The 23,652-nt window shown below is 43.8% G+C and overlaps 1 protein-coding gene across 7 annotated transcripts in view; it reads right to left on the reverse strand.

The window, feature by feature from the left end:
* Positions 1-23,652, reverse strand: part of LOC132403894 (branched-chain-amino-acid aminotransferase, cytosolic-like) — a 227,456-nt gene that overhangs the window by 58,431 nt on the left and 145,373 nt on the right. For 4 of the 7 annotated variants that reach the window (XM_059987696.1, XM_059987699.1, XM_059987701.1 and 1 more), the window contains 2 exons: positions 22,795-22,851; positions 13,728-13,925 (listed from right to left, as the gene is read on the reverse strand). In XM_059987696.1, coding sequence (XP_059843679.1) covers positions 13,728-13,925; positions 22,795-22,851 — 255 coding nt within the window. The remainder of the gene's footprint in view (positions 1-13,727; positions 13,926-22,794; positions 22,852-23,652) is intronic. The other 3 variants (XM_059987703.1, XM_059987702.1, XM_059987698.1) reach the window with 1 other exon arrangement.

The following is a 23,652-nucleotide window of genomic DNA, read 5'->3' on the forward strand; positions in this document are numbered from 1 at the left end:
AATAGCCCTGTAACACTTTCCAAAAGGGAACTTCTAAAAAAAAGACTGCTGGGTGAGTGGCGTCAGCAATGATTTTCCTACCAGCTTCTTTGTCCTGGGCACATACAAGACCTACAGTGATCGTAGACTGCAGCCAATGAACTTTTCCGTTGACCTGACTTTTTGCTGTAATTTTCAAATAATGTGAGAAAACGCAGCACTAAACCAGACAGTAATGGCTGATGTGCGGAAGCTCTCTATGATGGCAGTGTAGAATTGAACCATGATGTTCTGGGAAAGATGGAATTTTACCAAATGCCACAAGAAGTGCATCCTCTGCTGAGCCTTTGTGTTAATGAAGGTGATACGGTTCTCCTGTGTAATAAACATGCCCAGGAGCCTGCATGTTGAAACGGTGTTGATGTTGAGTGGATGAGGAGGAGATACATTTCTCCTTAAGTCGATATGCACCTCCACAATTTTGAGAGCATTCAACCCAAAGTTGTTGTGGTTGCACCAGGACACCAGCTTGCTTACTTCCTAGTCATACTTGGATTCGTCACCTCTGGTGATTGGTCCAATGGTCATCCGCAAACTATCGGTTTATCTGATGAGTCACTGGAAACACAATCATTGGTATGGAGAAAATAGGAGAGGGGAGAGAACACACCCCTGTGGCGCACACTGCCCTGACTGAGCAGGATGTGGAGATGTGCTTGCCTAGTCTCACACACTGCCTCCTGTCAGAGAGGAAGTTACTTATCCACCTGCTGATGGGACCTGGTATGTTAGCTTTGGAGAGTTTCTGGTGCAGAAGCTCAGGAATGATAGAACCAAGATCAACCATATAACCATACAACAATTACAGCACGGAAACAGGCCATCTTGGCCCTTCTAGTCCATGCCGACGCTTACTCTCACCTAGTCCCAATGGCCCGCACTCAGCCCATAACCCTCCATTCCTTTCCTGTCCGTATTCCAATCCAATTTTACTTTAAATGACAATACCGAACCTGCCACTACCACTTCTGGAAGTTCATTCCACACAGCTACCACTCTCTGAGTAAAGAAATTCCCCCTCGTGTTACCCTTAAACTTTTGCCCCCTAACTCTCAAATCATGTCCTCTTGTTTGAATCTCCCCTACTCTCAATGGAAAAAGCCTATCCACGTCAACTCGATCTATCCCCCACATTATTTTAAATACCTCTATCAAGTCCCCCCTCAACCTTCTACGCTCCAAAGAATAAAGACCTAACTTCTTCAACCTTTCCCTGTAACTTAGGTGCTGAAGCCAAGGTAACATTCTAGTAAATCTTCTCCGTACTCTCTCTATTTTGTTGATATCTTTTCCTATAATTCAGTGACCAGAACTGTACACAATACTCCAAATTCGGCCTTACCAATGCCTTGTACAATTTTAATGTTACATCCCAACTCCAATACTCAATGCTCTGATTTATAAAGGGCAGCATACCAAAAGCTTTCTTCACCACCCTATCCACATGAGATTCCACCTTCAGGGAACTGTGCACCATTATTCCTAGATCACTCTGTTCTACTGCATTCTTCAATGCCCTACCATTTACAATGTATGTCCTACTTGGATTATTCCTACCAAAATGTAGCACCTCACACTTATCAGCAATAAACTCCATCTGCCATCATTCAGCCCACTCTTCTAACTGGCCTAAATTTCTCTGCAAGCTTTGAAAACCTATTTCATTATCCACAACATCACCTACCTTAGTATCATCTGCATACTTACTAATCCAATTTACCACCCCATCATCTAAATCATTAATGTATATGACAAACAACATTGGACCCAGTACAGATCCCTGAGGCACACCACTAGTCACCGGCCTCCAGCCTGACAGTTATCCACCACTACTCTCTGGATTCTCCCATCTAGCCACTGTTGAATCCATTTTACTACTTCAATATTAATACTTAACGATTGAACCTTCCTAACTAACCTTCCATGCAGAACCTTGTCAAAGGCCTTACTGAAGTCCATATAGACAACATCCACTACTTTACCTTTGTCAACTTTCCTCGTAACCTCTTCAAAAAGTTCAATAAGATTTGTCAAACATGACCTTCCACGCACAAATCTATGCTAACTATTCCTAATCAGACCCTGTCTATCCAGATAATTATATATACCATCTCTAAGAATACTTTCCATTAATTTACCCACCACTGACATCAAACTGACAGGCCTATAATTGCTAGGTTTACTCTTAGAACCCTTTTTAAACAATGGAACCACATGAGCAATATGCCAATCCTCCGGCACCATCCCCATTTCTAATGACATTCGAAATATTTCTGTCAGAGCCGCTGCTACTTCTGCACTAACTTCCCTCAAGGTCCTAGGGAATATCCTGTCAGGATCCGGAGATTTATCCACTTTTATAGTCCTTAAAAGTGCCAGTACTTCCTCCTCTTTAATCGTCATAGTTTCCATAACTTCCTGACTTGTTTCCCTTACCTTACACAATTCAACGTCCTTCTCCTTAGTGAATACCGAAGAAAAGAAATTGTTCAAAATCTCCCCCATCTCTTTCAGCTCCACACATAGCTGTCCATCCTGATACTCTAAGGGACCAATTTGATCCCTCATTATCCTTTTGCTATTAATATAACTGTAGAAACCCTTTGGATTTATTTTCACCTTACTTGCCAAAGCAACCTCATATCTTCTTTTAGCTTTTCTAATTTCTTTCTTAAGATTCTTTTTACATTCTTTATATTCCTCGAGCACCTCATTTACTCCATCTGCCTATATTTATTGTAGATATCTCTCTTTTTCTGGACCAAGTTTCCAATATCCCTTGAAAACCATGGCTCTCTCAAACTTTTAACCTTTCCTTTCAACCTAACAGGAACTTAAAGATTCTGTACCCTCAAAATTTCACCTTTAAATGACCTCCATTTCTCTATTACATCCTTCACATAAAACAAATTGTCCCAATCCACTCTTTTTAAATCCTTTCGCATCTCCTCAGTTAGCCTTTCTCCAATCAAAAATCTCAACCCTGGGTCCAGTCCTATCCTTCTCCATAATTATATTGAAACTAATGGCATTGTGATCACTGGACCTGAAGTATTCCCCAACCCATACATCCATCACCTGACCTATCTCATTCCCTAACAGGAGATCCAACACTGCCCCTTCTTGAGTCGGTACCTCTATGTATTGCTGCAAAAAACTATCCTGCACACATTTTACAAACTCCAAACCATCCAGCCCTTTTACAGAAAGGGCTTCCCAGACTATGTGTGGAAAATTAAAATCTCACACAATCAGAACCCTGTGCTTACTACAAATATCTGCTAGCTCCTTACAAATTTGCTCCTCCAATTCTCGCTCCCCATTAGGTGGTCTATAATACACATCTTCAAAAAATTCTATAAGATTTGTCAGACATGATTTTCCTTTCACAAATCCATGCTGACTTTGTCCGATGATTTCACCTCCAGAATCTAAAGAGTTTTGAAAAATTATCACTAATGTATCCACTATTTCTTGGGCTACTTCCTTAAGCACTCTGGGATGCAGAACATCTGGCCCTGGGGATTTATCTGTCTTTAATCCCTTCAATTTAACTAACACCACTTCCCTACTAACATGTATTTCCCTCAGTTCCTCCATCTCACTAGACCCTTGGTCCCTTCCTATTTCCGGAAGATTATTTATGTCCTCCTTAGTGAAGACAGAAGCAAAGTAGTTATTCAATTGGTCTGCCATGTTTTTGTTCCCTATGATCAATTCACCTGTTTCTGACTGTAAAGGACCTACATTTGTCTTGACCAATCTTTTTCTTTTCACATATCTATAAAAGCTTTTACAGTCAGTTTTTATGTTCCCTGCCAGCTTTCTCTCATAATCTTTTTTCCCTTTCCTAATTAAGCCCTTTGTCCTCCTCTGCTGGTCTCTGAATTTCTCCCAGTCCTCAGGTGTGCCGCTTTTTTTTTGCTAATTTATATGTTTCTTCTTTAGACTTGATACTATCCCTAATTTCCCTTGTCAGCCACGGGTGCACTACCTTCCCTGGTTTATTCTTTTGCCAAACTGGGATGAACAATTGTTGTAGTTCATCCATGCGCTTTAAATGCTTGCCATTGCATATCCAACGTCAACCCTTTAAGTATCATTTGCCAGTCTATCTTAGCTAATTCACGTCTCATACCTTCAAAGTTACCCTTCTTTAAGTTCAGAACCTTTGCTTCTGAATTAACTCTGTCATTCTCCATCTTAATGAAGAATTCCACCATATTATGGTCACTCTTACCCAAGGGGCCTCGCATGACAAGATCGCTAACTAACCCTTCCTCATTGCTCAATACCCAATCTAGAATGGCCTGCTCTCTAGTTGGTTCCTCGACATGTTGGTTCAGAAAATCATCCTGCATACATTCCAAGAAATCCTCTTCCTCAGCACCCTTACCAATTTGGTTCACCCAATCTATATATAGATTGAAGTCACCCATTATAACTACTGTTCCTTTATTGCACGCATTTCTAATTTCCTGTTTAATGCCATCCCCAACCTCACTACTACTGTTAGGTGGCCTGTACACATCTCCCACCAGCATTTTCTGTCCCTTAGTGTTATGCAGCTCTACCCATATCGATTCTACATCCTCCAGGCTAATGTCCTTCCTTTCTATTGCGCTAATCTCCTCTCTAACCAGCAATGCCACCCCACCTCCTTTTCTTTCCTGTCTATCCCTCCTGAATATTGAATATCCCTGGATGTTGAGCTCCCATCCTTGGTCACCCTGGAGCCATGTCTCTGTGATCCCAACTATATCATATTCATTAATAACTACCTGCACATTCAATTCATCCACCTTGTTATGAATGCTCCTCGCATTGACACACAAAGCCTTCAGGCTTGTTTTTACAACACTCTTAGCCCTTACACAATTATGTTGAAAAGTGGCTCTTTTTGCTTTTTGCCCTGGATTTGCCTGTCTGCCACTTTTACTTTTTACCTTACTACTTTTTGCTTCTACTCTCATTTTACACCCTTCTGTCTCTCTGCACTTGTTCCCACCCCCCTGCCACATTAGTTTAAAGCCTCCTGAACAGCAGTAGCAAATGCTCCCCTAGGACATTGGTTTCAGTCCAGCCCAGGTGCAGACCGTCCTATTTATACCTGTCCCACCTCCCTCAGAACTGGTTCCAATGCCCCAGAAATTTGAATCCCTCCCCCTTGCACCATTTTTCAAGCCACGTATTCATCTGAAATATCCTCCTATTTCTACTCTGACTAGCACGTGGCACTGGTAGTAATCCAGAGATTATTACCTTTGTGGTCCTAATTTTAGTTTATCTCCTAACTCCCTGAATTCACCTTGTAGGACTTCATCCCATTTTTTACCTATATCATTGGTACCTATGTGCACCACGACCACTGGCTGTTCACCCTCCCATTTCAGAATGTCCTGCAGCCGCTCAGAGACATCCTTGACCCTTGCACCAGGGAGGCAACATACTATCCTGGAGTCTCGTTTGCAGCCGCAGAAACACCTTTCTATTCCCCTTACAATCGAATCCCCCATCACTATAGCTCTCCCACTCCTTTTCCTTCCCTCCTGTGCCGCAGAGCCTCCCATGGTGCAATGAACTCAGCTGCTGCTGCCTTCCCCTGATGAGACATCTCCCCCAACAGTATCCAAATCAGTATATCTGTTTAGGAGGGAGATGATCCCAGGGGACTCCTGCACTACCTGCCTACTGCTACGCTGTCTAGTGGCCACCCCTTCCCTTTCTGCCTGTGTAGCCTTTACCTGCCATGTGGCCAACTCACTGAAAGTGCTATTCACGACTTTCTCAGCATCGCGGATGCTCCAGTATAAATCCAATCGCAGCTCCAGACGCTCAATGCGGTCTGCCAGAAGCTGCAGTTGGACACACTTCCTGCACACATAGTTGTCAGGGACACTGGAAGTATCCCTGATTTCCCACATGCTGCAGGATGAACAAACCATGGGGCCGATTTCAGCTGCCATGACCTACCCAATGCTTAACTCAACTTTTGAAACTTTCTCCTTTGAAAGGAACTTACCTGGCCTTACTCACTTGGAGTGAAGCTCGTCCTCCGCCTCTTCTCGTCGAAACCTCTCGAGTCAAAGCCTCAAATCTCCACTCCTTCACTGGCCCACTCACTCACTGGCCGCTTTCCACCACATATACGGTATCAGTAAAATACTGTCACACAAAATATAGATATAGTCCAAGACCCTGAGTCCACGAGTGTTGCAGTAGTCTGCAGTCAAACACAAAATGGCATGTCTTCTGCTCATCGAACACTGGGGTCAGCACCAACTCCAACTTGAGTGCCCCACCACACCACCTCCGACTTTAGCACATCTTTCATGGGTGGCTGTAAACAGGTGGCACTGCAGCTCGAATCATTCCACATTAACACTGCCCAAAAGGGTTTTGCAATCACAAGAAAAGCGGCTAAGACCAACACTGGCTGTTGAGATTGTACACTGTCTTCACGCACCGACTCCTCTGATCCCTCTCTGACACAGGCAGCAGGCAGCACAATCCACACCTAGTCCAGCTCCGTCTGGAGCAACTCGCTGACGGGGTAGACCTGCAGTACTTTAAGCTCTTAATATCCAGCAGTGTCTTGGAATCGTAACAAATACATTTAAAAGAGACCATGACGTCTTCAGTTGTCCCTATAGAAGCCACTGCGATCAAATATGCCACCATCTTACCGGAAGTGCCCAGCAGTTGAAGGATGAACTGAGATCGATGAAGAGAATCCTGACATATATTCCAGGGGAGTTGACGTGCTGTAGTATGAAGTGCAGATCGATGGTTTGAACAGATCGACGTGTGTTCATGTGATATAAAGAGCCACAATTCACATTTTAGCTGCACCTTCTTCCCCTCGGCCGTCAGATTTCTGACCTATCCCACACTATCCCAATTTTGCACAACTTACTTGTTGACTTTTGTAACTTGCAGTAATTTTACGTCTTGTACTTTACTGCTGTCACACATCATGGCTTGTGTCAGTGAGAATTCATCTGATTTTGATTTCTGATTTTTCCCTGATTGCTGGAAGCAAGTTAACCATCAGCTCGGATATGCTGTGGTATCTTGCTGTGCAAGGTCTGGCTGCCGCCTATCAACAGCACAACACGCCTACATTTTACAGGCTGATTTGGGAGATCACAAGGTTGTGAAAAGCCTTGCTTTAATACCAGTCCTTTCTTTCAGTAGAGCATCACCCTTGTTCTACCAGCTAACCACCACTAGAGGATGCAACAAGCACAGAATATCAAGTCCTTTGTGTGTGAGTGGAGAGAGCAGGAATTTGCCTGCACAACTGCCCAGTAATCCATTTAGAATAGTGGTCACCAACCTTTTCAAGCCCAAGATCCCCCACCTCGGCCTAAGTAAAAGGCGAAATCCACCACACATCAGTTACACGCATGCGCACTGGGGCAGAAAAGACTGGAAGTAAAATCCCGCAACCCGGAAGAAGAAATAACAGACAGACAGACATACTTTATTGATCCCGAGGGAAATTGGGTTTCATTACAGCCACACCAACCAAGAATAGTGAAGAAATATAGCAATGTAACCATAAATAATTAAATAATAATAAGTTAATCATGCCAAGTGGAAATAAGTCCAGGACCAGCCAATTGGCTCAGGGTGTCTGACACTCCGAGGGAGGAGTTGTAAAGTTTGATGGCCACAAGTAGGAATGACTTCCTATGACGCTCAGTGTTACATCTCGGTGGAATGAGTCTCTGGCTGAATGTACTCCTGTGCCTAACCAGTACATTATGGAGTGGATGGGAGACATTGTCCAAGATGGCATGCAACTTGGACAGCATCCTCTTTTCGGACACCACTGTCAAAGAGTCCAGTTCCACCCCCACAACATCACTGGCCTTGCGAATGAGTTTGTTGACTGTTGGTGTCTGCTACCCTCAGCCTGCTGCCCCAGCACGCAACAGCAAACACGATAACACTGGCCACCACAGATTCGTAGAACATCTTCAGCATCGTCCAGCAGATGTTAAAGGACCTCAATCTCCTCAGGAAATAGAGACAGCTCTGACCCTTCTTGTAGACAGCCTCAGTGTTCTTTGACCAGTCCAGTTTATTGTCCATTCGTATCCCCAGGTATCTGTAATCCTCCACCAAGTCCACACTGACCCCTTGGATGGAATCAGGGGTCACCAGTGCCTTAGCCCTCCTCAGGTCCACCACCAGCTCCTTAGTCTTTTTCACATTAAGCTGCAGATAATTCTGCTCGCACCATGTGACAAAGTTTCCCACCGTAGCCCTGTACTCAGCCTCATCTCCCTTGCTGATGCATCCAACTATGGCAGAGTCATCATAAAACTTCTGAAGATGGCAAGACTCTGTGCAGTAGTTGAAGTCCGAGGTGTAGATGGTGAAGAGAAAGGGAGACAGGACAGTCCCCTGTGGAGCCCCAGTGCTGCAGACCACTCTGTCTGACACAGTGTTGCAAGCGCACGTACTGTGGTCTGCCAGTCAGGTAATCAATAATCCATGACACCAGGGAAGCATCCACCTGCATCACTGTCAGCTTCTCACACAGCAGAGCAGGGTGGATGGTGTTGAACGCACTGGAGAAGTAAAAAAACATGACCCTCACAGTGCTTGCCGGCTTGTCCAGGTGAGCGTAGACACGTTTCAGCAGGTAGACGATGGCATCCTCAACTCCTAGTCGGGGCTGGTAGGCGAACTGCAGGGGGTCTAAGTGTGGCCTAACCATAGGCCGAAGCTGCTCTAGAACAAGTCTCTCCAGGGTCTGCATGATGTGGGTGGTCAATGCCACCGGTCTGTAGTCATTGGAGCTATTGGGGAGCGGCGTCTTTGGTACAGGGACGAGGCAGGACGTCTTCCACAGCACAGGAACCCTCTGGAGACTCGGGCTCAGGTTGAAGACATGGTGAAGTACTCCACATAGCTGGGGGGCACAGGCTTTGAGCACCCTGGGGCTGACACCATCCGGGCCTGCAGCCTTGCTTGGGTGGAGACGTTCTCACCGGTTCAGCTGTGAAGCCCACCGTGGTGGTATCAGGTGGGGGAGAGGTGTAGTCATGAGAGCAGGGTGGGGGGCTGTGAGGAGGGGTAGGAGAGGAGAGTGGAGTATGTGTTGGATGGGGGTCGACAACAGATGAATCATGTGGGGGATGGGCAGGGGCCACAGTGTCAAATCTCTTGAAGATTCATTAGCCCTGTCCACACTGCCTTCAGCTCCTCTGTTGCTAGTTTGCCGGAACCCAGTGATGGTCCTCATCCCACTCCAGATCTCTCTCATGTTGTTCTGCTGGAGTTTCCACTCAAGCTTCCTCCTATACCTGTCTTTAGCCTCCCTGATCTTGGCTTTCAGGTCCCTCTGTATTGTCCTCAGCTCCTCCCTATTTCCATCTCTAAACGCCCTCTTTTTAGCGTTCAGGATGTCCTTAATGTCCTTTGTTACCCATGGCTTGTTATTTGAATAACAAAGGACAGTTCTTGCCGGAACATTGCAGTCCATACAGAAGTTGATGTAACCAGTGATGCACTCTGTGAGCCCATCAATGTCCTCTCCATGTGGCTCACAGAGGGCCTGCCAGTCTGTCACCTCAAAACAACCCTGGAGTGCCTCATAAGCCTCCCCCAACCATTTCCTCACTGACCTCGAGGTTGCAGGTTTACTCTTCACCAGAGGCACGTAGCAGGGTTTGAGATGCACCAGGTTGTGATCTGACCTTCCCAGTGGGGGGAGGGGAGAGGAGCTGTACGCATCCTTAACGTTAGCATACATCAAGTCATAAACACCAGGGGTACGCACCCTTTTTTGCACCACGGACCGGTTTAATATTGACAATATTCTTGCAGACCCGTCGATCGGTGGGGGGTGGTGTTGAACACAATGGGAATACAGCGATACCTGAAGCAGGTTCCTTATGTCCAGTCTATTCCGCTTTCGCGGCTCTCGGCTTCTGTCCCGCACTGCTCATGATTTTTCCGCTGAAAAATCTCAGTGGGTTTGTCTTTAAGTGCAGGGTGCTTGGACTCAAGGTACTGAAGCAGTTTTGAGGGCTTCATTGCCTCATTAGACAGCCTCCAGCCCGCCTGCCGCCAGACGCCTTGGCCAGGTGACAGGACAAGGTCAGGATCAGAGGTTACCTCACTGGGGCCGCAGCGGTCGCGGTCCGGAGCGAGCGGCCGACCAAGCGGGGAGTGCGACAGAGCACCTGCCCCCCCCCCCCCCGTAGGATCTATCGGCCGACAAAAGTTTGTTTCAGTAGATCGCAGCACATATTTGCTCTGATACTTATGAAACGCTGAGCCTGAATTAGGTCGTCTATGAATATTTTAGCACCAGGTTGCCCACAAACATTCGGTGTGCTAAACAGGTTTAGAGGCAGCGCTCCAGCCCAGTAGCGACGGCACTTCCCGCCGGCCGCCCGAGGCCAACCGGTGATCCCTGGCGTGAGGGTATCACTGTGTTTAGGCGACTGATGACCTCGCATGGGTTCAAGTTCAACAGTGGGCGTGACAGGGAATGAGGAAAGGTGCAACTGACTCACATTGTTTCCTCGCGGCCCGGTGGTTGGGGACCACTGAAGTACACTGTGTAGTGTGGGGGAGCTACACACATGCGCACTGGGCAGAAAGAATGGAACTAAACCCGCAACCCAGAAACAATCTCTCAACAGTATTTGTGTATTTATTTTTCTTTTTTTTTGGGATCTACTGGGAAAGTCTCAAAGATCGACGGGTTGGTGACCACTAATTTAGAGTCATACAGCCTTATAGCGAAACAGCAGAGATACAGGCCCTTCAGTCCAACTGGTTCATGCCGACCACACCCAGCTAATTCAAGTTCCTGCATTTGGCTCCTATCCTTTCAAGCCCTGCCCTTCCATGTGCCTATCCAAGTGCTTTTTAAATGATACTGAGGTACTACTTCAACCACTTACTCCAGCAGCTCACCCAAATCCGCGTAAAACTGTTACTCCGCAGTCCCCTTCTAAACCTCTGCTCCCTGCCCTTCTATCATCCACTTTATCTGTGCCTCTCATAATTCTAAACAGTTTCCCCTCATCCTGCTATGTTCCAAGGAATAAAGACAACACCTGGCCAACCCCTCCCTATAACTCACTGCCCCTAGTCTTGGTGACATCCTTGTAACTCTCTGCACACTCTCCAGTCTAACCACCTCTTTTCTATAATTGGGTGACCAAAACTGTACGCAGTTCTCCACGTGCAGTCTTATCATAACAACAGTGCCCTAGCTCCTAGATTCAAAGCCCTAAATGATACCCAGAGTGCAAAATGCTTTTTAAGCCATCTGCTGAGTGGCTCGGGATGAATTAAACTTGGAGGAGAGTTGCTGAGGGATCTGAAATCCCTTCGCTTATAATCACCCTGCACCATTGCAAAGTACCCATCCATCTGATTGTTACCCTGGCAGTGGGTGCAGAGGAGCACCAGTGCCTGACAGTTCCCCTCCAGGTCACAGACACGCTGACCTGCAAGTCTCTCGCCAGTCCTTCGCTGTCAACTCGATGACTGAGATCACCATGGGAGCTTGTTCACCAGGAATGCAGTGGATCAAGAAGGCTGCTTAGCAGCACCATTCCAGGACTGGTTACGGTGGCAAAGGTTGCGGGGAGAAGGCAGGAGAATGGGAAAATAAATCAATCACGATGGAAGGGCGGAGCAGGCTTGACCTAATTCTGCTCCTCTGTCTTATGCCTGTGATGGTGTGAACACCCGTAATGCCCCAATCCAAAATATTAATGGTATCTGCATGTTCCACTTGCCTTGAAGAGAATCAGTTTCTCTCCGAATAATAAGTACTTTATTGATCCCGAGTGGGAAATTATTTCGTTACAACAGCAACATTTAAATACACACTTACCAATAATAACATATTAAAATAATAAATACAATAATAATATTAACTAATAATGAAGTATAGAATAATAATATAAACAATAATTTTCTAATGTGCAATAATAATGTACGCAATAATGAAACAGAGACTATTGTACTATGATGTGTTCTCCTGTCGCACAGAGATGAACTGTTGTATATGCTTATTGCATTTAGTAGGAAAGAATTTCTGTAACAATTCTTGTGACAGTGGAGCTGAACAAGCCTGTTGGAAAGGGCACTCTGCTGCTTATTCAGTTGGTCATGGAGAGGATGTGCCACATTGTCCATAATGGATAACAGTTTGTTCTGTGACCTCCTCTCCATCACTAACTCAAAAGAGTCTGGGTTGTAGCCAAGGACGGATCCAGCCTTTTTGATGGGTTTATTTAGTCTTTTTGCTCTCATCTGTATGATGCTGACAAGCTGGCTGTTACATAGGGCTAGTTACTAAGTTCAAAAAAACTGCTGCCCAAGAGAAAACATATGTGGGGGGGGAGGGGATGGGGAAAACTGGAGCAGCTAGCAACTGCTTCTTGAAGCCAGAAACCCAAGTTAGATCCTGACCTCTGGTGCTCTCTATGTGGAGTCTGCATGCTCTCCCCACGACTACATGGGCTTCCGAGAGTACTCCAGGTATCTCCCCCGTTCCATAGACATGCAACCATGCACCAAAAATTGTCACTAGTGTACAGGAGAGGGGTAGAATGTAGCAGGCAGTTGACTGGAGTCTGGGAAGAATAATGCAGAATTGGTATAAGTGTGAGATTAAAAGTCAGAGATGGTCACTTGTCTCCAAGCATATCTACAATCCTCAATGATTCACTTCATACTCAGCAAGATCCCACTAGCAGCAGTAATAATGACTAAGCAATCTGCTCAGTTATCTAATCTGCCAAGGGATCATTTTCAAACACCTCAGTGGGTCCAATGATGCCTCAGTTTAATGTTTCACCTGAATGACAGCATTGCTGGCTCTCTCAGTATTACCTTGTATTGCTAGACTGGATAATGTCCCCACAGTGATGCAAATCTTCCACCTTCCCATTCGGGACAAAATGTGCTTTCAACTAAACAGTGAAGTCCCACATCCTCTAACAAACTTCGACAGATGCACTGTTGAAACTATCCTAACTGGTTGTACCACTGCCTAGTATGGCAATTCCAACACACAGGAACAGAAGAGACTGCAGAGGTTAGTGTGCAACATACACAAAGCCCAGTCCATCACAGGCAAAACTCTCCCTACCACTGACAGCAGCTACAGGAGGTGCTGCAAAAAAGAAGGTGGCATCAATCATCAAGGAAGCTCACTATTTGGGTCATGTTGCTGCCCATTGGGCAGGAGGTACAGAAGCCTGAGGTCTCACACCTCCAGGTTCAGGAACAGCTGCTTTCCTGCCAACAACAGGTTCTAGTACCAACCTGCTTAACTCTATCCTACAGTACTTCAGCAACAGAAGAATTTATCTCCGATTTTGGCTTTTGCATTAATAACAACACACACAAAATACTGGTGGAACACAGCAGGCTAGGCAGCTGTGTTCCACCAGCATTTTGTGTGTGTTGTTGTTTGAATTTCCAGCATCTGCAGATTTCCTCGTGTTTGCTGTTTTGCATTAATAACTTGTTTTGCACAGTCCCTTTCCTCATTGTCTTGGATAATTTATGTTTTCTGTGTGTTTGTATCTACCTGCCCGTGGTGATGCTTCAAGCCAGTTTTTCATTGTAACTGTACCTCACCATACTTGTGCACTCCATTTGAACCAACAAAGCCAAGTTCCTGTCCGCCAGCTTACCTGCACGGAATAGTGGAGGGCCGATACCGCAGGGTGCAGCGAGAGGTTCTGCATAGGTTGAATCCGTGGTCTCTCCCAGCCTCCAGATAATGTCCAGTGAATCATGAGCATGTGATCAGTGAACACCATGCCAAAATCATGGTTAACGACTGGCTTCTTTGCTAAAGTTTTAACCATTTCGATGTCAAGGTCTTTCGCCTGAAAAGCACAAAGTCGGGAAAGAGGTAAATTCAGCTCCAATTTTTCTGAAAGTTTGGATGTGAGATGTTGCATTGAATTTATAATATAGAAACAGGCATTTCCTATATTCCTCAAGTCCCTTATTTGTTCCAACTTGCCCATATTTGCTATGCACTTCTTTGTCTTGCAAATTAAACAATCTGTCCCAATCTACATTTGCCAGATCCCCTCTGGTACCATCAGAATTAGCCTTTCTCCAATTTAGAATCTTAACCACAGCAACCAGACCTATCCTTTTTTCATAATTACCTTGAAACTAATTGTTATGAAAACGAGATACAAAGTGTTCCCTTTCATAAACTCCTGTAACCTGCCCTATCTCATTCCCTAATAGGAGATCTAGTATCACACTCTCTTTAGTTGGGACTTCTACGTACTGAATAAGGACACGTTTCTGAACATATTTGACAAACTCTTTCCTATCCAGCCCTTTTACAGAATGGGATTTCCAGTCAATATGTGGAAGATCAAATTAACCTCCTATCACAACCCTATGTTTCTTGCAACAGTCTGTGAAGTCTCTACAAATTTGCTCTTCTAAATCCCACAGACTGTTTGGTGGTCTATAATATAATAGCAGTAATGTGATCTTAGTCCTCACTCAGTTCTACCCATAAAACCTCACCAGATGAGCTCTCCAGTGCTGTCTGAGCACTGCCATGGCATTTTCAGGAGCTGGTAAAGTCACCCCTCCTCCTTTAATCCCTCCCACTCTATCATGTTTAAGACAACAGAACCCTGGAACATTGAGCTGCCAGTCCTGCCCCTCCTGCAACCAAGTCTCACTAATAGCTATAATGTCATAATTCAACGTGCAGATCCATGCCCTGAGCTCATCCTCCTTTCCTAAAACACCCCTTGCACTGAAATATATACAAGTCTGAACAATAGCCCACTATGCTCAACTTTTTGATTCCTGACTTTGTAGGTAGGCTTAACAACATCCTTCTCTGCAACCACTCCCTATCTGTTCAGGTGCTCTGGTTCCCATCCCCCTGCAACTCTAGTTTAAACCACTCCGTGCAGCACTAGCAAACCTTTCCACTGCTCACCCTCCTACTTAAGAATGCTGTGGACACGATCTGAGATGTCCCTGACTCTCACATCCAGAAAGGAACATGCCATCAAGAAAATTTGTTCTCATCCACAGAACCTCCTTTCTGTTCCCCTAACCAACAAATTCCCTTCACCACAGCTTGCCTCTTCTCCGCCCTTCATTTCTGAGCCACAGAGCGAGATTCAGTGCCAGAGATCTTGCTGCTGTGATTTTCCTCTGCAAGGTCATCCTCCCCCAATAGTATCCAAAGTGGTATACCTGTTGTTGAGGGAAATGGACACGGGGTACCCTGCAGGAGTCACCTATTCCTTCTCCCCCTACCTGACAGTCACCTGCGTCTGCACCTTGGGTGTAAGTGCCTCCCTGTATGTCCTGTCAATCAACCCCTCATCCGGAGTTCATCCAGTTCCAGCTCCAACTCCTTAACACAGTCTATTAGAAGCTGCAGCTGGATGCACTTATTGCAGTGCAGACATCAGGGACATTGGAGATCTCCCTTCCTTCCTACATCTCACAAAAGGTACATCCCACGATCCTGCCTGGCATCCCCACTACTCTAAATATGAAATAACAAAGAAAGGATAAAGAACAAACTAAAATCTAACTATGGCCTATGTCCCTCCTTGCCGAAGCCTCAATGAGCTAAAGCCTCAGTTCCCACTCTTACACTGGCCCACTCACACAATGGCTGCTCCCAAAATGTCAGTTCTGCTTAAACCTAACTTCTTTTTATTGGCTTTTGCCAGCTGCCTAATCATGCACAATTCAATGTCTTCTCAGGAACTGTGGTACACAAAATGTGTCAACTGCCCACGGAAGCTTTTGAACTCTCTCTCAACGCTATCCAATGTGTCCTTGGCAACAGCAACATCCAAAATGTGAGAACTCATGTTTTCAGTATCACTTATTGATTTATTATATTTTTTGTATTTGCACAGTTTATCTTCTTTTACAGAGTGGTTGTTTGTCAGTCTTGTTTGTGTGTATTTTTTCATTGATTCTATTTTATGTCTTTGTTCTACATGAATGCCTGCAAGAAAATGAATCTCAGGGTTGTGTAAGATGACATATATGTCATTTGATAATACATAAATTTACTTACTCCACTAATAACCTTTAGAGCATGAAACAGTACAGCACAGTAGACTCTTTGGCCCTTTGGGGTGGCACAGTAGTGTCGTGCTTTATTTAATTGTTTGTTTATTTATTGACATACAGCGCGGAATAGACCCTTCCCGTCCTTTGAGGCATACTACTCAACAACCCCCGATTTAACCCTAGCCTAAACACGGGATGATTCACAATGACCAGTTAACCTGCTAACTGGTACATCTGCCTCTTTGGACGTGGGAGGAAACCAGAACACCCGAAGGAAACCCATGCATTCCGAGCAGAGGGCGTACAGACTCCTTACATATGACATTGCGATTGAACTCTGAACTCTGATGTCCCGAGCCGAATAGCTTCACACTAAATGCTGTGCTACTGTGGTTTCCACATTGAGTTAATGCCACGCTGTCAGCTGAGAAGTGAGTCAGAACTAAAGAGCTCTAGCTCCATTGTACAGAAGCACACAAAACTTGCATGGATGTGAGGGGGAATGTGGGGAGGGGGTCTGGTCTCCTCCTTTGTGTTTGGACTCTCCCCTCTTGTGAGGAATAGACTTAATGGGCTCATTCCTGCCCCCAGTAACCATGGAGACTAGATAGACCGGGTTTGTTTCCCAAGAAGCAGAAGGGGCTGAAGGTGTTCTGACAGAGCTGTACAAAGTAATGGGGAATATAGGTCTTTTTCCCCTTGGTGGAAGTCACTCAGACAAGAGGACATAAGGAAATAGGAGATTTAGAGGGGATCTGAGGCGGAATTGGATCCTGGAATAGGTAGTGGACACAGGCACTCTCAAGATTTTTAAGAAGCATCTGAACAATCATTTCGGAATCAGAATCAATTTTATTGCTACTGACATACAATACGTCATGAAATACATTGTTGTATGGCAGCAGCATAGTGCAATACATAAATATGCTATAAACCACAGTAAGAAATATATATAAGTAAGTAGTACAAAAAGAGAACTAAGATAGTGAGGTAGATTATGGACATTTATATAACCATATAACAATTACAGCATGGAAACAGGCCATCACGACCCTTCTAGTCCGTGCTGCATGCTTACTCTCACCTAGTCCCACTGACCTGCACTCAGCCCATAACCTTCCTTTCCTTTCCTGTCCATGTGCCTATCCAATTTTACTTTAAATGACAATACCAAACCTGCCTCTACCACTTCTACTGGAAGCTCATTCCAAACAGCTACCACTCTCTGAGTAAAGGAATTCCCCCTCGTGTTACCCCTAAACTTTTGCCCCTTAACTCTCAACTCATGTCCTCTTGTTTGAATCTCCCTACTCTCAATGGAAAAAGCCTATCCATGTCAACTCTATCTATCCCCCTCATTATTTTAAATACCTCTATCAAGTCCCCGCTCAACCTTCTATGCTCCAAAGAATAAAGACCTAACTTCTTCAACCTTTCTCTGTAACTTAGGTGCTGAAATCCAAGTAACATTCTAGTAAATCTCCTCTGTACTCTCTCTATTTTGTTGACATCTTTCCTATAATTCGGTGACCAGAACTGTACACAGTACTCCAAATTTGGCCTCACCAATGCCTTGTACAATTTTAACATTACATCCCAACTCCTATACTCAATGCTCTGATTTATAAAGGGCAGCATACCAAAAGCTTTCTTCACCACCCTATCCACATGAGATTCCACCTTCAGGGAACTATGCACCATTATTCCTAGATCACTCTGTTCTACAGCATTTCTCAATGCCCTACCATTTACCATGTATGTCCTATCTTGATTAGTCCTACCAAAATGTATCACCTCACACTTATCAGTATTAAACTCCATCTGCCATCTCTCAGCCCACTCTTCAAACTGGCCTAAATCTCTCTGCAAGCTTTGAAAACCTACTTCATTATCCACAACACCACCTACCTTAGTATCATCTGCATACTTACTAATCCAATTTACCAGCCCATCATCCAGATCATTAATGTACATGACAAACAACATTGGACCCAGTACAGATCCCTGAGGCACACCACTAGTCACCGGCCTCCAACCTGACAAACAGTTATCCACCACTACTCTCTGGATTCTCCCATCTAGCCACTGTTGAATCCATTTTACTACTTCAATATTAATACCTAACGATTGAACCTTCCTAAATAACCTTCCATGTGGAACCTTGTCAAAGGCCTTACTGAAGTCCATATAGACAACATCCACTGCTTTACCCTCGTCAACTTTCCTCGTAACCTCTTCAAAAAATTCAATAAGTTTTGTCAAACATGATCTTCCACGCACAAATCCATGTTGACTAATCAGACCCTGTTTATCCGGATAATTATATATACCATCTCTAAGAATACTTTCCATTAATTTACCCACCACTGACGTCAAACTTACAGGCCAATAATTGCTAGGTTTACTCTTAGAACCCTTTTTAAACAATGGAACCACATGAGCAATACGCCAGTCCTCCAGCACCATCCCTGTTTCTAATGACATTTGAAATACAGCCTCTGCTAAGACATCAGTTTCACATATCTGACAGCTGAGAGAAACAAGCCATTCCTAAATCAGCCTGAATCACAAGTCTAGGGATCTGATACAGGTAAATAGGGTTCATGTAGGGTCAGTATGGACATGGTGAGCCAAAGAACCTGTTTCTATGCAGTACGACTCCATGTCTTTATAAAGCCATGGCTCATCCACTGGATGGTGACTGATGATGGAGCTCACAGTAAGGATAAGCTGAGCTGTGATCAGTGAATGGAACTCATGATACTGGAAGTGGCCAAGACACTGCAGAGACAAAAGAGATTCTGCTGATGCTGGAAATCTTGAGCAATACACACAGAATGCTGGAGGAATTCCACAGGTCAAGCAGCATCTATGGAGGGGAATAAATGGCCAATGTTCTGAGAATTGCATTCCTTTTTAAAATTGACATCTCCTTACCCAACCTTCTGCTTTGATCTAACACCCCCCAACCCTCCCAGAAGCTCCATATTTCCCTGGCCATTCACAAAACTACACAACCCCTGTGTCATTAACTGTGTGTCTGATGCTAGGCAAAAATCAGTGTACACTAAGGGCATGTAAGTGCCTGAGGCAATTTGCACAGTAGGGGAAAAGCAAGGGCTTTTCTCTTTTGAACAGAGGAGAATCAAAGATGACTTGATAGAGGAGTATAAGAGTTTAAGGGGCATGGATAGAGTGGAAAGCCAGTGACTTTTTCCCAGGGTTACAATGGCCAATACCAGAGGACATCCTTTTAAGGTGAGTGGAGGAAAGCTTAGGGCAGACGTCAGGGTTGGGTTTTTTTACATGGAAAGTGGTAAGTGCCTAGACCAATGCTGTGGGTAGAGGTAGAAGTTGGTACAAAAGGGACATTTAAGAGATTCTTAGACAGGCACATGGATGAAAGAAAAATGGAGGATTATGAGCTGTGTAGGAGCGAGTGGTTAGATTTATGATGGAGTCGGTTAAAGGGTTGTCAAAACATCATAGGCTGAAGGACCTATTGTGTTGTATTGTCTGTGTTCTAAGTTCTATATTGTTACAGCACAGAAAAAGGCCCTTCAACCCACCAAGTCCACACATGCCCTATCCACTTGGACAAATCCATTTTTTTGTTTTCCCCACATTCTAGTTCTCCCAAGTGTCTACCACTCACCTACAGTCAGGTAATTCCCAGTGGCCAAATGGCCTACAAAATACAGATCTCTTGGATGAAACTGGAACACCTGGGAGAGACTCAGGTGGTCACAGGGAGAGCATGCAAACTCCACAATAGACAGAACCTGAAACCAGGACTGAACCTGGGTCACGAGAGCTGGGAGGCAGCTCTACCAGCAGTGACACTGTGGCAACCATGTGTTATCACTTCCCCAGTATATATATATATATATATATATATATATATATATATATGAGTGCATTCTCCTGGGAGGAAATCATTCATTACTTTCTATGAACAATTTTTGGAGGACAGATTTCATTATAGATGTGAAACATATCTGGATTCCTTTTAGAAACCTAATGTTTGAGCTTACCCTCAGTGGCCACTTTGTTAGATACATCTGTACGCCTGCTAATCAGTGCAGCCAGTCATGTGGCAGCAACTCAATGCATAAAAGACATGCTCAAGATGTTCAGTTGTTGCTCCGACCAAATATCAGAATGGGGAAGAAATGTCATCTAAGTGACTTTGACTGTTGGTACTAGACAGAGTGATCTGAGTATTTCAGAAACTGGTGATCCTCTGGGATTTTCATGCACAACAGTCTCAAGAGTTTACAGAGACTGGTGCAAAAAAAACAAAAAAAAAAATCCAATGGGGGCAGTTCTGTGGGCAAAGATGCCTTGTTAATAAGAGAGGTCACATGAGAGTGGCCAGACTGGTTCAAGCTGAGAGGAAGGTGACAGTAACTCGAATAACCAAGCATTACAACAGTGGTGTGCAGAAGAACAACTCTGAACACACTATATATTGAACGTTGGAGTGGACAGGATACAGCAGGTACCTAATAAAGTAGCCACTGAGTGTATATGTGCATGTGAAGAATCCTATCGATTACACAATCCTGATCACTTTTGAGTTCTGCAAACTTCATAAAGCACACCCAACTCTAGGCACCTATTTCTTTCCTGCGACTTGAGTTCATATTTTCAAACTAGATTAGTTCACCATTGAAGCAAATAGCTTCTTGTTAATCGGTTTGGTCAACACTCATAAAGCAGGTTGACAACTTGACAACAGTTCTATAACACAGGGGCATCAGCAGATTTCAAGTTGGGTAAGGAGTGTTCAGCTATCAATCACACGCCAGCCTGCTCTTTATTTCATTTTGATCTCCAATATTATCACAATGGGAGGCCATGCTCCAAATCATAACTAATGGTTTCTGTTGTTCAGTGGTCTGTATAAATGGCTTCCAGTGTAAGTGTGGTCATGGCTATAGATCATAGAAACTAAAAATAGGGATTTCCAATAGGAATTAATGTCTGCTGATCAAAAATCTACAATACTGGAAATCTAAAATAGAAACAGAAAATGCTGGTTAGGTCACATGCATGGACAATCTTTGACGAGAAGAATTAACTATTTCTACTTCCACAGATGCTACCTGACTCGCTAAGTTTTTCCACCAATTTCTACTTACATTCTCATCCATTGACTAATCTTGACTAACAGAAGTCAAACGAGCTCTTGACTACAATGGAAGATCAGTTCACGTTGGAAGCTTATTAAAATGGAATAGTTCCAGGAAACTCCAAATTAAATGCCACAGTTATACTCTGGCTCATAGCAATCACTAAATAAGATTGGAGTCAATCCATATGGCTTTTCATTGCTATTCATCTATTGACATGTATGCCATGAAATTAATATGTCACTTAATCATGAAAATCACTAATTTACAGTCAACTGCAAATTATTACAATGTAAATTCCATGGTGCTACTGTTGTCACAGAGCAACTGAACTCTGAAAAATCACATTTGTTCCTCAACCATACATTATTTACTTGTGCACAAGGAGAGCCGTGTGGACCCCTCACCAAACTACTCTGAAGTCTGAACAAAGAAATCCCATTTTTATACCGAATTGACTACTTAGACACAGATAACTGACTAATTAGTAACCTTCTGTATGTTCGAATTCCTTATTTGCATGATCAATCACCAATCACACTATGATAATACGGTACTAATAGCCAATAGAATCTACATTAAAGGGCCAAAAGTACTTCAGGTTTAGTCAAGTAACTGGCCAATAGTAAGTATCATCCTAGAATTCTTTGTTTTCTTCCTTACCTTAACTGCTTATACTAATTGGCTCCAGTCCCCTATTGTTAAAAAGGAAGCTATGCTCATCAAAGACCATTTTAAAAAGACCTTTCTTACTTAGGCTGACTGATTACTATCCATAAGCTACCCTTGCCTGAACATTACTTAACCCCTTGTCCTTCTGCAACTCCCACACTATAACCATTAACCTATCCCAGTTGTTAGAGACCAGTTTCCAAAATCAGTCTAAACAGTGAAATTAATTCCCCAAAAGCCCAGGAATGAGTGACCAAATAACTAATCAAAATCACTGATACGCTCATGTCTCATTGATCAAATTTTCATGAGGTTTCCCAATCTGAAAGAAATGAAGACACAGACTTGCAAGCTAATCTTCTTCTTGGGATGGTCTTTTATAGCCAATTAAATAGATCAGTAGTGTTGCCACTACTATGAGGCATACAACAGCCATGTTAAATGCCACAAGAAGCCACATACAGTTGGTAAATAATGCCCAAGCAGTCACATTAAGACATTTTGTTTAGGGATAAATATTGGTCAAGACTTGAAGAGAGAGCACATCCATTTGCTTCTGACCTATCTGTATATTTTACTTCCAATCACCTTTAAATTATTGCCCCTTGTATTAGCCATTTCTACCACAGGAAGTAGTCTCTGGCTATCCACTTCATCTATGCATCTTATCATATTGTACACCTCTATCAAGTTTTATTTAATCTTTGGTTCTTTAAATCATTACTTTTTGAACATGGCATTCCCATTACATCCCCTTCTCCCTGCTCAGCAGGGTTTGAGATGCATTCTTTTAAAAACTTGACATGTCTTCCCTCTAAACCATGCCCACATACTCCTAACACACCAATCAAGATTCAGGTCATACCTTAAATGTGTCAGCAACAGGCTGCAGGGAATTCCCAGCAATCCCATGATTGGCGCTCTCCAGGAAGAAGAGAAAATAGTACATGATTAGAAAATGCACTGTGTCGCACTTTAACAATTCTACTTTTACTTTGAAAAGAAAGTAATTGTGAGGCTATTGCAAAAAGACTCTGACAAAAACTCTGACAAACTTCTATAGATGTGCCTACAAAAAGCAATAGATGCAGCCCAGTTCATCACAGGTAAAGCCCTCCCCACCACTGAGCACATCTATATGGAACGCTGTCACAGGAAGGTAGCATCCATCATCAAGAACCCCCAAACTCCAAGCCATGCTCTCTTGTCACTGCTACAATCAGGAGCCTCTGGACCAACAATCACCGCCATGTTCAGAAACAGTTATTACTACTCAACCATCAGGCTCTTGAATCAGATGGGCTAACTTCACTTGCCCCATCATTGAATGGTGTAGACTCACTTTCAAGGACTCCATCTCATATTTATTACTTATTTATTATTATTATGACTTTTTTTTCTTCTTTCTTTTTGTACTTGCATAGTTTGTTGTCTTTTGCACATTGATTGTTGGTCAGTTCTGTTGGGGGCAGTCTTCTATTGATTCTATTGTGTTTCTTATATTTACTGTGCATGCCCGCAAGTAAAGTGAATCTCAGGGTTGTATATGGTGGCGTAAATGTAATTTGATAAGAAATGTATTTTGAACTTGAAACGTTGGAATTATTCTTTGAAATCATCCACCTTAGGTAGTGTAAATGTCATTTAACAAGAGTATTCATAATAACTAGCATATGCACACAAATTGCATCAGCCTCTGAAAGGGATTGAGATACACAATACC

Source organism: Hypanus sabinus, chromosome 13 (assembly GCF_030144855.1).
Source record: "Hypanus sabinus isolate sHypSab1 chromosome 13, sHypSab1.hap1, whole genome shotgun sequence".
Taxonomy (NCBI): domain Eukaryota; kingdom Metazoa; phylum Chordata; class Chondrichthyes; order Myliobatiformes; family Dasyatidae; genus Hypanus; species Hypanus sabinus.